Source organism: Phyllobates terribilis, unplaced genomic scaffold (assembly GCF_046119375.1).
Source record: "Phyllobates terribilis strain yellow unplaced genomic scaffold, ASM4611937v1 Scaffold_11__3_contigs__length_659146591, whole genome shotgun sequence".
Classification (NCBI taxonomy): Eukaryota; Metazoa; Chordata; class Amphibia; order Anura; family Dendrobatidae; genus Phyllobates; species Phyllobates terribilis.
The window spans coordinates 189807236-189820972 of NW_027362771.1; the positions used below are offsets into that span (position 1 = coordinate 189807236).

General features: G+C 41.3%; 1 protein-coding gene across 1 annotated transcript in view; it reads left to right on the forward strand.

Moving 5' to 3' along the window:
* ASZ1 (ankyrin repeat, SAM and basic leucine zipper domain containing 1) overlaps nucleotides 1-13201 on the forward strand; it is a 135813-nt gene extending 122612 nt beyond the window's left edge. The window contains exons 11-13 of the mRNA XM_073650706.1: nucleotides 674-776; nucleotides 4708-4821; nucleotides 12853-13201. Of these exons, the coding sequence (XP_073506807.1) occupies nucleotides 674-776; nucleotides 4708-4821; nucleotides 12853-13017 (382 nt within the window). The 3' untranslated portion in view covers nucleotides 13018-13201. The remainder of the gene's footprint in view (nucleotides 1-673; nucleotides 777-4707; nucleotides 4822-12852) is intronic.
* Nucleotides 13202-13737: the final 536 nt, after the last annotated feature.

Here is a 13737-nt window from a genome sequence, read left to right on the forward strand (position 1 = left end):
CTTGTCCATATGTTGTGTTTTTGCCACAAAATAAAGCCGCGTTTACCTGTACCAGTAAAGTGGGTGATATTCCTGAAATCTGCACAGCTGCTTATTTTTTCCATGCAGATTTGATGCAGTTTCACATCGGCAGCATGTCATTTCTTTCTATGTTTTTGCATCATGGTTACCCATTCAAATGATAGGGGAAAAAACACATGCGAAAATGCGCATATTTTAAGATGCATTATTCCTGCCAAGAGACACTTTTTGGTGTAGAAATGTCTGCTGCCAATACTTACCTTAGCATTGGATAGTTCTGACAGTCTGATTTTGATGGATGAATATGCACACATTGTACCTGTGCAACGGAAGCATTATTTCACTCTGCTCCTACTGAACATAGATAAGAAATGTACAAATCCTCTTTTTCAGAAGTTAAGTATGGCCACCAGGCAGATGAAAAAAAATGCCTGACTAAGATGGGTGAAATCATTGCTGTGTGTTACTAGTAGAGTGTATACTGTGCCTTATTCAGCAAACAGTTGGATATCAAGGCTATGTTAGTACAGAACTCTTGCAAGTGGTTCTGATTTTTGTTTGTGGGATTAATACATGAGCCGTTCATTTTAGAGAAGCAGTTACAATGGACTTTTCTTTCTAATTTGCCATCTTTCTGTTTTTCCTATGCCAGTGATGAGCTGTTTGCTTTCCTGCTGAGGCTGAATCGGCAATGTAACGCTATAAGCCATGCAGTGGTAGCTGTGAGCAGCCAGATACCCTCCAATCCTCAAAAGGTAAATATGCTGTTCTAATGAAGAAAAGCCTTAGAACCCCCTTTAAAAAACTGGCAATTTAACAGAACACTACATGAAATACACTGCTCAAAAATAAAGGGAACACTTAAACAACACAATGTAACTCCAAGTCAATAACACTTCTGTGAAATCTACCTGTCCAGTTAGGAATCTACACTGATTGTGAATTAATTTCTCCTGCTGTTGTGCCAATGGAACAGACAACTGATAGAAATGATAGGCAATTAGCAAGATGCCCCCTATAAAGGAGTGGTTCTGCAGGTGGTGACCACAGACCATTTCTCTATTCTCATCCTTTTTGGCTGTTGTTTTGGTCACTTTTTCATTTTGCCATTGCTCTCACACCTAGAGGTACAGTAGCATGAGGCGGTGTCTACAGTACAACCCACAGAAGTTGCTCAGGTAGTGCAGTTCATCCAGGATAGCACATCAGTGCGAGCTGTGGCAAGAAGGGTAGCTGTGTCTGTCAGCACAGTGTCCAGAGCATGGAGCACATACCAGGAGATGTGGAGGGAGCCATAGGAGGGCAACAACCCAGCAGCAGGACTGTTACCTCCTTCTTTGTGCAAGGAGGAACAGGAGGAGCATTGCCAGAGCCCTGCAAAATGACCTCCAGCTGGCCACAAATGTGCATGTGTCTGCACAAACAGTTAGAAACTGACTCCATGAGGGTGGTATGAGGGCCCGACGTCCACAGATGGGGGTTGTGCTCACAGCCCAACACAGTGCAGGACGCTTGGCATTTGCTACAGAACACCAGGATTGGCAAAGTCACCACTGGCGCCCTGTGCTCTTCACAGATGAAAGCAGGTTCACACTGAGCACATGTGACAGACGTGACAGAGCCTGGAGACCCTGTGGAGAGCGATCTGCTGCTTGCAACATCCTTCAGCATGACCGGTATGGCAGTGGGTCAGTAATGGTGTGGGGTGGTATTTCTTTGGAGGGACGAACAGCCCTCCATGTGCTCGCCTGAGGTAGCCTGACTGCCATTAGGTACCGAGATGAGATCCTCAGACCCGTTGTGAGACCATACGCTGGTGCGGGTGGCCGTGGGTTCCTCCTAATGCAGGACAATGCCAGACCTCATGTGGCTGGAGTGTGTCAGCAGTTCCTGCAAGATGAAGGCATTGAAGCTATGGACTGGCCCGCCCATTCCCCAGACCTGAATCCGATTGAGCACATCTGGGACATCATGTCTCGCTCCATCCACCAACGTCACGTTGCACCACAGACTGTCCAGGAGTTGGCGGATGCTTTAGTCCAGGTCTGGGAGGAGATCCCACAGGAAACCATCCACAACCTCATCAGGAGCATGCCCAGGCGTTGTAGGGGAGATCATACAGGCACGTGGAGGCCACATACAACACTGAGCCTCATTTTGACTTATTTTAAGGACATTACATCAAAGTTGGGTCAGCCTGTAGTGTGTTTTTCCACTTTAATTTTGGGGGTGACTCCAAATCCAGGCCTCCATTGGTTAATAAATTTGATTTCCATTGATGATTTTTGTGTGATTTTGTTGTCAGCACATTCAACTTTGTACAGAACAAAGTATTCAATGAGAATATTTCATTCATTCAGATCTAGGATGTGTTATTTGAGTGTTCCCTTTATTTTTTTGAGCAGTCTATAATGTATAGGGTAGTGATTTTTTTTTTGTCTTTCATTAAAATGTTGCCAAAAATGTTCCATGTGAGCCCTAGGGGTATTACTTTTTTTTACTTGATGGAGACTGTCAATGGATCAGTTATGCAATAGTTTTTTTTAATTAAACTTTGTTTTTAATGTGTTTTTTTTTTTCCTTTTAATAAAAAAAAAGTTATCCCTTATCCATGAGATGGTGAATACCTTGCGGATAGCTGGAGGGGAGGGGGGGGGGGCAACTGCTGGGATTTTCAGTGTTCCTAAGATCTGGGTTTTTGAACCACTAAAATGTTCGAATGCCCCCAGTCTCCCAGTTGTCGGACCCCCAGCAATCGCCAGTTTTCTCATGAATAAGAGAGAACTTGATTTTTCAGAAATAAGCTTTTACTTTCTTTTTTACAAGTTTAGACACAGTTTTTGTGGCTTTACAGTACAACAGTGTGGAATACACATGCTTTACATCCTCACGGCTTTTGGCGTACCTGTACATCAAAGTCGTCATGCTCCTGACTGTCATGGAGGCTTGTACGCCAAACCCGTATCTTTCTCTACACATGATGGCTGATTTAATCTACCCCAATAAAGTATCAGCAAATACGGCAGCTCAGGGGGGCAAAAAATAAACCCCATATCCCAAAAAATGAAAACGTTACAGGTCCCTGAAAATGGCGACATAAAAAAAAAAAATTCTTACAAATTTTTTTGATTGCTTAAAACAAAACTATACATGTTTGGTATCTGCGTACTCGTACTGACCTGGGGAATCATACTGCCAAGTCAGTTTTATCATACAGTGAGCAGGGTAAATAAAAAACTCAGTGCAATTCCACAATTGTTTGTTTTTGTTTTTTCTGTTTCAACGCACTTGGAATTTTTTTCCTGCTTGCCAGTGCATTACATGATAAAATGAATGATGTCATTCAAAAGTAAAACAGAAATACAGAAAGTCGCCCAGGAGTGAAGGGGTTAAGTGCATTGTCCGCTACCACTCTTTGCACACTTGGTTATTTTTGATATTGCACCAGCTATTTGTCTTATGGCACAACAGTGGCATCTAGGAACTAAATAAGTGTTTTTCTGTGGAAGGGGGGAAAAAATTCAGAATTTGGCTTAGAACTCAATAACTGTGATATTGTATTCTAAGCCGCACTCTAAATGCTTTCTGTGTGCATTATTAAGAATAAAACAAGTCCGAAGACTCAATCTGCAGTAGTTACTTATCTTTTTTTTCTGTAGTTATTTTATTGTCCTTTGTTAGTGCTTTGCACACTTACAGCCAGGTATAATATTCTCTGAAATGCTCTGATGTTTCAGAAGAATACACTTTGAAGATCTGGACAGAGACCAGACTGATCTGGCACCATCCCGCCTTGTTTCTCCCGAAACTGGAGGTGATTGACAGGTCTTTCCCTGTGTACATGCAAGTCAGAGACCTGTCAATCACTTCTAGCATTTCTGTGAAGAGCCGGCCAGGGGCAATGTCGGACTAGTCTGGTACCTATCTGGATCTTCAAAGTATATTGTCTATGAAACGCTCCAGCCAGTCTCTGATTCATGCTGCCCACATTTTGAGCAGCATGAATTGCCTTACCGGTTCCCTTTAATTTTTCCTTGAAGGAAAAACTATGAAAGTATGTGGGTTATTATGCATTGCTTATATAGCGCTATCATATTGCGCTACGCTTTACACACATAATCGTCACTGTATCCAATGGGGCTCATAATCTAAATTCCCTATCAGTATGTCTTTGGAGTGTGGGAAGAAACCGGAGAACCTGGAGGAAACCCACACAAACATGGGGAGAACATACACACTCCTTGCAGATGTTTATGAAAAGTAGTAGTCCTATAATATACGTAATTTTGACCTCTTATCATCCCATCATAATTCAGTAGCCCCATTCTGATGGCAGCAATCAGAGACATTTTGGATCTTCACAATTGAAAGCTATGATGAATGCTGTCAATGGCATACAAGGACACAGACTACATGGGGAACCCTGTATGTGATCTGTGCCCATACCTGAGCAGATGACCCAGTACTTCTTATACTACATCAGGGCTTTCTGGCTAAATTCAGTTCAAAAAATGACTAAAATATTGGTATAATAATGTAAATTATGCAATAAACTAAGTAAACTTCTTACTCTGTGATCAGCATAAAAAATGTGGTAGTTTTACAAGTTCAGCATTTTCTCCATCACTTACACAATCTCATGTCATGTATATATAATATTCCTTTAATATATCTATTTGTTAATAGGTAGTCTTTGAGTGGGATACTTCTCAAAATTGTACTACCGTTTGCAAAGACATTGTCACAAGTATCACAGAGCTGAACAAAGAAGTCTGCAGACTACAAGATGTTTTAACTAAGGTTTGTATATGTCTCCTGTCCTGCGGACCTCATGGGCTTTTTTCTCTTGACGCAAAGTGAAGATGCATCCTGCTGTGTATGAGAAAGTAACATTTTAAGAAACTCGTAAGTGGGGCGGGGGAGAAGGTGGAAGAGCTAAAATTTGGTGTTAGCACCAAATCATTCACTTACAGACCAACAACACAGTGACAAGCTCTTGTCAAGAAGGGTCAATTTGAGTTATGGGCTGATGGGGAAAAAGTGACAGGATGGGATTCAGTAAATTGAGCACCAGTGTCACAAAGGAATTTGTTGCTGAATGATGCCATGTGGAAGTTATACAGCGAAATAAGTTACAAGGCAGTATGCTGTTATACTGGAACTGAAGTAAGTATAAAAATACATCAGGGATAAGCAGGGGTTATAAATATTGTGCTGCAAATAAGACATAGTTATGACCTCCTGCTTAAGAAAATAAATAGAATGAATAGCTGCACAAAATGTATTAAGTAAGCCCACACATGCTGAGGCGGAAGACGTTTTCATCTCTTTCTTAGGAAATGTAAACTGCAAAGCTAAACTAACATTTCCAAAAATAATAAAACTTGGAGAATCTAATTCATAAACTCAGATCTTGATTTATACAATTTTGTACTGGACACGCTTACAGATTCCTGGCTGCGGAGAATGCATGTTCAGACTCTATTGGTTTTAAGGGACATGCACTTAATAAACATGTTGGCTATATTGTCAGAAGAAAATATTTTTTAACAAGTAACTCTTAGAGGAAGGTTTAATTTGTTTTGTCGTTTTCTTGCCAAATTGCAGTTAGAAAGGCAGGCAAGCTGATAAAGCAGTATCTAGCAATACGAACACTGCCATCTAAACATACACTGACGCCCAAATCCAGCAAAAGGAATGATGAGGTTTCATGAGGTGTACATTTAATCTTCTGGTAAGAGTATTTTAGTTTAGTTCAGGGCTGTGGAGTTGGAGTCGGTATAAAATGTTCCGATTCCTAAAATTATATAATGAATTGGGTACAGTAGTTCAATGCAGTTTGTGGGGAATATTTTTTCATAAGAATTTGAGAAAGTTGTGAAGTGTCCTAATTCCTGATCTAAGGGTCTAGACTTTTAGCTGAGATGAATCTGTGCTACAGTAAATTGATCACTTAAACATGAGCCATGTATGAGGGAGTCGGAGTCGTGGAGTCGGTGTCATGAAAATTGAGGAGTCGGAGGTTTGGCTTACCGACTCCACAGCCCTTGGTTTAGTTACAGCCAGTTCTGTCTGTGCATGAGATTTAATTTTTTTATTTTTTTTTAGCGGGAACCTGCCATGTTGAAATGGTATAGAGCAGGAGGAGCTGATCAGATTGATTTGAAGAGTTTTGTGGAAAAGTTTTAGGGTAGAAAGATGTGGAGGAAAAAGGGAAAGAGAGCGCTATCTAAGCGTAGTAAGTAGAGACTGAAAACTTTGAGAGAATAGAAAATCTTTTATGCTCACGTGAGCAAGTTGTGCTGATAGGCACAACTCTATTTGAGGAATTTGTCTGTTATTAGGGTTCTCAGACCACGGTTTGCAGCTCTTCCATAGACGGTGGTGGTATATTTGTCCTACCCGACAGACAGCCGCTGCGTGAATAAAATGGACAAATGGATTCGGGAGGCGCTCCCTTGGAAGGAAAAGTAACAAGATTGTTGGATCTTCCAAATGTGGTGCAATCACATGGAGGATATTCCACAATGGATTAATACTCGTAGGTTTATTAAAAAATCCATAAAACCGTGAATACACATAAGGGACATTACTATACAAAAAAAAAGGAGGGGGGATTTAAAAAAGATCACACAATGCGTTTCTGCTCATAGAGCCTTCATCAGGTGTGTATGAGACCTTAAGGTTGATTGAACTCTTATACCCAGCATTCTTACTTGTGGGTCGGGTCACCCTCAGGGGTAACACCCAACTCGCATATAGATCTACTCCGTCTTTCTGTTGTGGAGTCTAATTGATGAATATAGGTGGACTTTTATATTCCTTACTAATAATGTGAGATGCCATTGTTCAAGTTTTAAAAATCATCACCTAGATGTGAGCTGAAATCCTATCTTTACAAAATGACTATCTACTGTGTGGAGTTTCTATAAGAAATCTGAAAATTGATTTAGGGAGGCATTTAATTGATGTGATTGGGAGCAACAAAAATTTAAAAAAAAAACAAAAAAACAGTTGACCAGACACACGGAAGCATGCACCCTACCGACTTCCCTCCCCTCCGCCGAAGTCCACGGAACGACCCTGAACCGGAGCGGTGAGTGTTATTATAATACAAATTGTGGTGTGATGTATCAAATTACTTACATTTTTTCTTTGGGTTGTTCCCGATATGTATATAATATGATACATGAGCATCCGGTGAATAATAATTGGGACATATGTTAATAAAAATAAAGTGAAAAGATAATTTGAAGGTGTAATTTTGATTGTCTCGTGAATTTTGGATCTACATTGATACAAATATGTGTATTTACTGGTGATGAATTGTAGTAAATGGATGAATTGTAGAGGTGGGGGGAGGTTAAAAAAAAATAATCCGTATATTAATGTGTAATTAATTTGTGTTGTTTTTCAATGGTGTATTTAGCTATTAAGGGGTACTCTCTCTAATCCTCTGTAAACCAACTGATGCGTTAGAGAGTATCCGTCCTTTTATTCGGTAGGTTTCCAGTCTTTGAAGGGGCAGATACTCTCTCTCTCTGGGTGTTGTCATGAGTTCTGCAAAATCCCATTACCTTAGAGTAATTCCGTCTTTACTCCAACAAACCTTTATATTATTGTGCTCAGCTTCTTCTTCTCTATACCATGCTGTCCTCAGATCAGACTCGTGTATGATTTGATAGGCTCAGATACAGTATATGTAGTTCCTTTTAGGCCTGATTCTTACAGAGACTAACAGAATGTAATAGTGTAACTGAGAACTACATTCCTCGCACTATGCAGACAAATATTTTTAGCTGGGATTGCTAAGCAAAATAGTAACACTAGTAGCTCCAGTGAATATCTGCAGTGTAAATTGACATGCTAAGGTTGTTGAATGTGAAACCTCAGTCAATTAAGGCTGCAGATTTTTTTCCACAGTTTATGGATGACTTTCCAAAGAATTTTATCCGTAGTGCGATGCAGTATTACGGTATTTCATTGGATAGGTGATAACTTGTTGATTGCTTGGATCCCATTGATTAGGACTTTAAAGTGCCACTCCTTTAGAATTTGGAAAATTGCATCATACAACTTTCTACTTTTTTCAGAAGTCCCAAAGACACTGAATTGAGCATCATGTACATTCAATGTCAACAGTCCATTCCAACGTAGCACTTCTGAGCCCCGGTCTCTGCATCATTGTGGGTTTACGGTGGTACCTCCCTATCACCAAATTGTCACTTATCCTGTGCTAAGTTGGTTCAAACCCTTTAAGCCGTAAATTTCCACTGCATTATAAATTAAGCGTTACCAGTCAACCATTCAAATAAATGGCTGTCTATGTAGCACAAGGTTAAACTGTATGATCAGGAGCTTTTATAAAGAAGCACCCTACTGCGATTCCTGGATGGAAATCCTGAGCAGCGAAGCTCCATCTGTGACCTTCCTATACCTTAATAGAGCATAGAAACATTTGTGTCTCAACTTTGGCATTTGTGCAATGCAATTGTGAAGTTTCTGGCACGTGGACCCTGTCATGTTATCTGTGGGATGTTGTGCTGTTCAAACTTGACAGATCCACTGTAGATTTGCAGTTTACAGTATAATACAAGTTGTGTAGTGGAAACAAGTCTGCGTGAACATCAGAGTATGCTGCAGACTTTCATATCCACAGCATGGTCATGCTTGTGCTCAAATGCAGCATGCTTGCACCTCAGATTTTACCCTTTTCAATGCATAGGATGAAATATGCAAAAAAAAAAAAAAAAGCAAAAGAACTGCATGTAATGCATGCAGCTTTTACCACAAATTCAGTGTGGATTTTCCTTTGTGGCAGTGCATGTACTAAAGTGGTGTCATTTCGACCTCATTTAGGCATCAATGATTTTTCTTGTATTCAAAAAATGGACCAATTTTCATCAGTGCTTTGGATCAGGTTTTCATCAGTGTTTACTCAGTGTGTCCACTTTTACAATCAGGTTTTCTCATATAATTCCTATACAATAAGGACAAACCCCACTACATCTATCATTTTAAAAAAAAGATTTACTTTATTCATATACAAAATAAATACAGATAAAAATGGAATGTGTACGCTAGAATATGGGCAAGGTTACCACCAGATATGATACCCTGACCACAATAAGGCTGTGTGCCCACTGTGCGTTTTTTAAGCGTTTCCGCTGAGGCAATTCCACTGCAGAAACGCTTAAAAAATGCTTGGTAGAAGGTCTGCTATGTTCCCCAATGATTATCCGCATGCATGCTGAGGAAATTTCCGCTGCGTATTGTCATTGCGGAAAAATCCGCAGCACTACCAATTATTTTACGTAATCGCAGCGTTTTTGCCGCCATTGACTTGCATTGAATCACTTAATATCCGCATGACTACATGTGCACATGCGGATATTAAGCGATTCAATGTGCAGATGGTACCCGGGTCTGGAGAAGAGGAGACTCTCATCCAGACCCAGGTACCATAGAACCTGTGAAAAAAGAATTTAAAATAAAAAATACATTATACTCGGTGTCTGATGGCCCCCGGTCTCCATAGTGATGCGTCCTGGCTTGCCGGCGGCTCGCGATGGTCTAAAAGGTCCTTCCATGACGTCATTTAGTCATGTGACAGGCTGACGTCAGCGGTCGCGTTACCTGTCACATGACTAAATGACGTCATTAAAGGTCCTTTTAGACCATCGCGAGCCGCCCAACACACCGGACAAGGAGACCGGGGGCCATCGGAAGGAAAGTATAATGTTTATTTTTTGACATTCTCTCGGGTCACACTATATAAATCCATGCCGGTTGCATGGATTTATATAGTGTGACCAAGTTGTCAAGCACTTTCCAAGTGATGCTAAAATCGCTTGGAAAGCGCTTGTCAACCCGCATGTGGAAATGCATGTGAATAAAGCTTCACTTCCGCATGTCACTGGCAGGAAAACGCATGCACAATCCGCATGTACAATCCACATGCGTTTTTTTCTGCCAGGGAGATGCAGAAACGCTCAGGAAAAAATCCTGAGTGTTTCTGCATCGTGGACACTAAGCCTAAGGCTGTGTGCCCACGTAGCGTTTTTCAAGCGTTTATGCTGCGGAATTTCCACAGCATAAAAGCTTGTGAAGCGCTAGGTAATCCGCACCCCATGGTCCCCAAGGGGATTCCGCATGTTCTATGCACATGCTGCGGATTTTTAATTTTGCGAAAGCGCAGCGGAACTCCCGCCATTGACTCTGAATGCCGGCATCGCTGAAGGACCTTCGGTGACGTCACAGTCATGTGACCGCAGGCCCTTCACCGCGCTGTCTCGCGATATGCCGGCATCCAGGAACCAGACAGGAACGAGCGCTACAGCCACGTCGGGCATCGGGGGTGAGTATAGCTTTATTTTATTTTTACGGTTCACACTGTATAAATCCATGCTGTTTGCATGGATTTATATAGTGTGACCTAGTTGTCAAGCACTTTCCAAGTGATGCTATCGCCTGGAAAGCGCTTGTCAATCTGCATGCGGAAACGCATGTGGATCCGCATGTATTCTGCAGGAAAAACGCATGTACAATCTGCATGTGTTTTTTCTGCCAGGGAGATGCAGAAATGCTGCAGAAATTTTCTGCTTCATTTCTGCATCGTGGGCACATAGCCTTACTGTAACATAAGTGTACAAGTCAGATTACATACAGTACAATGCATGTATAGAGGTACAAAGAACCCATCTAATATGCACGGCCGACTTTTTTTTAATAACTCCCAACATGTAAAATAGAGAAGAGTAATACAAAATACAAGGGATACCTCACCAGATGAGTAAAAAAAATAAACTGCATAACAAGGGATACCCGTCCACAGAAAAGTGCTTAGCCACCCCCAACATACAGTTAGGTACAGAAATATTTGGACAGTGACTGAACCTCCGTGATTTGGGCTCTGTATGCCACTATTTTTTATTTAAAATGAACCAACTGAGATGCTATTAAAGTGTAGACTTTCTGGTTTAATTAAAGGGGTTGAACAAAAATATCCTGTGAAACTTTTAGGAATTGCAACTATTTTTCTACAAAGCCTCCTCATTTCAGGCGATCAAAAGTAAGTTTGGACAAATTAACTTTACCATAAATACAATGTTCATTTTTAAACCTTACTAGAGAATGTTCTGCAGGCATGACTGCCTGAAGTCTGGAAGCAATCACGAAACCCTGGGTTTACTCCTTTTGTGATGCTCTGCCAGGCCTTTACTGTAGCTGTCATCGGTTGTTACTATTTTTTGGGTCTTTCTGCCTTAAGTTTTATCTTAATGGGGTTGTGTGGTCCAAATCGATAAGTCTGCAGTCACTCTGTGTGACTAAAAACTAATGAATCCCCCCTACTTCCCCAGCGCACACAATGTGCACTGAAGGAATTCGCCGGTTTCATACCCGGGATTGGAGGGTATGTAAGAGTTATACATACTCCCGGCCAGTGGACGTGGCTTCGCTCCATATACTTGAATGTAGCAAAGCTGTACCCTCTAGCCACCCACTTCCACTGGGTGCGGCCTTGCTCAATACAAGTGTATGGAGTGAGGCCACACCCACTGGCCAGGGACTTGTATAACTCATACATACCCTCCAGTCCTGGGACTGAAACTGGCACTGCCGGGATTGATAAGTTATCGATTTGGACCAGACAACCACTTTAAGCATGTGAAGTGCATGCTCGAATGGGGTTGAGATCTGGTAATTGACTCATCCATTGAAGAATATTCCACTTCTTTCCCTTAAAACCTCCTGGGTTGCTTTTGCAGTATGTTTTGGGTCATTGTCCATCTGCACCTCACAACTTTGATTTGCTACTCCATAGTGTTGCTACCCGAAAGACTACTAGATTATATCCGCAATCCGTGTTTGGTAAAGGCCCATATCTTGGGGCTGAAATGTCAATGACTCACTTGGATTGCCTAATAAAATATTCATCATGCATTCTGGAGTGCCGAGTATCTTGGGCCATATTGTAAGTTTGCCAGGAGAAGCTCAAGAGATTGGTTATGATATTCTGCAACCAGTCGGTGAAAAGCGGGCAGCACTAGAATGGAACTAGGCATGTGATTGCTGTATGAATCTTTCACCTTGATTTGACTTTGATCTGTTTTTGATCCAATGTCAAAAACCAGTCTCCAGACACTTACCCATTATAGTTTGTTCTGTCTGTGAAAAACGCATACGTGAGAATGTGATCTCTCAAGCAACCAAGGAGTAAGTGCAGCACAGATAGGTCTTTCTCTGCCTTTTAGTCTGGTTTAAAACTGGAAAATAGGACCAGTTTTCTGGAGTAAAGAAAAGACTCTTGTATTCATGAGTCTAGATTATGTGCTGCCTAGGGGACCTCAATAGACAACCAAGTTGGAGACTCCCTTAAAGGGGTTCTCCAGCACTTTAACATTGATGGTCTCTCATTAGGATAGCTCATCAATGTCTGGTCGTGGGGGTGCGACACACGGCATGCCTCCGATCAGCTGTTTCCAGAACTGCTCAGTTGTGGAGCTGCACAGCTCTGTCAACTAAATAGTAGTCGCGGCCAGGTACTGCACATCCATCCCCTATTGATTCTAAGAGCTTTAGAGCTGGCTGTCAGTCAGTGCCAGGGAGTGGTGACTGAAGCCGTGCCGGCCCACCCCCATGAATAAAAGCGCGAGGCTGCCGGGAGAAATAGTTTATTTCTTCTCTTCAGGATGCTATTAACCCGCAGATTGACCCCATGTTAACCCCAGGTTAATAGCATTTTTTTACATGACTGGTTTCCTTTAAGTCTTGATCCCATAGCAAACTATCGCTGACTGTAAAACTCTGACCTTTTTTTTTTCCCTTCAGTTTCAGCACGGCCAGAAGAACAATCCGTGCCGTGTTTTGCCATTGGAGGAACAGCAAAGTTGGAGATGGTGGAAATCTGGCAGAATGAATTTGGTGGCTTTGTTAGGTTTGGGGATTATGATCTCAATTTTTCAGATTGCTGTAAAGCATAAAAATCCACTGTAGTGTCATTATCTGATAATGTTATGACATTATGCATACTCTAGAAAGGGAAGAATTTGACTGCTTGTTTTTTTGGTTTGTTTTAGAAATTGTAAAATGTTTTATTTAATCCCTTGCATCATAAATATTAAAACAATGTTTGATGAACAGTTATTGTTACACTTTATTTTTACAAATAGTTTGCAATGGATGGAGGTCTCTATACTCTGCTAGCTAATGTATGACTTTCAGTAATTTTTTACTACTTCCTCTTCAAAAGGATCTTATAACCATGTTTGGTATAATCTTGAAAAACAACTCAAGAGAAAATAATGTTATATATTTGATAAAATTGGTTTGAACAATTTCCCACTGCATAATGGATTAGTCTCATCAGATGATTTACACTTCTGTCATTTTGTATTGCGAGTTTTTTGTCTTTTGTAAATCTGTGTTTCACATATATCTGATCTGTCATTGGGAACATGCAATCACTGTGGGTCCCTGGCAATTTAACCTTTCAAAAGCCTTAGTCAATAGTGTTCAGCATCTATGCGCTGAACAGAGGTAGAGGGCATCAGCTACCTAATGACCCTCCATGACCTCATCCGGGTGTGCTAGTGCATTGCTACAGCAGACAGTTGTCTAACAATGGCTCATTGTTAGTATTTGTCTGAGGGCCCCGTCACACTAAGCGATGCAGCAGCGATCCCGACAACGATACGACCTGTCAGGGATCGTTGC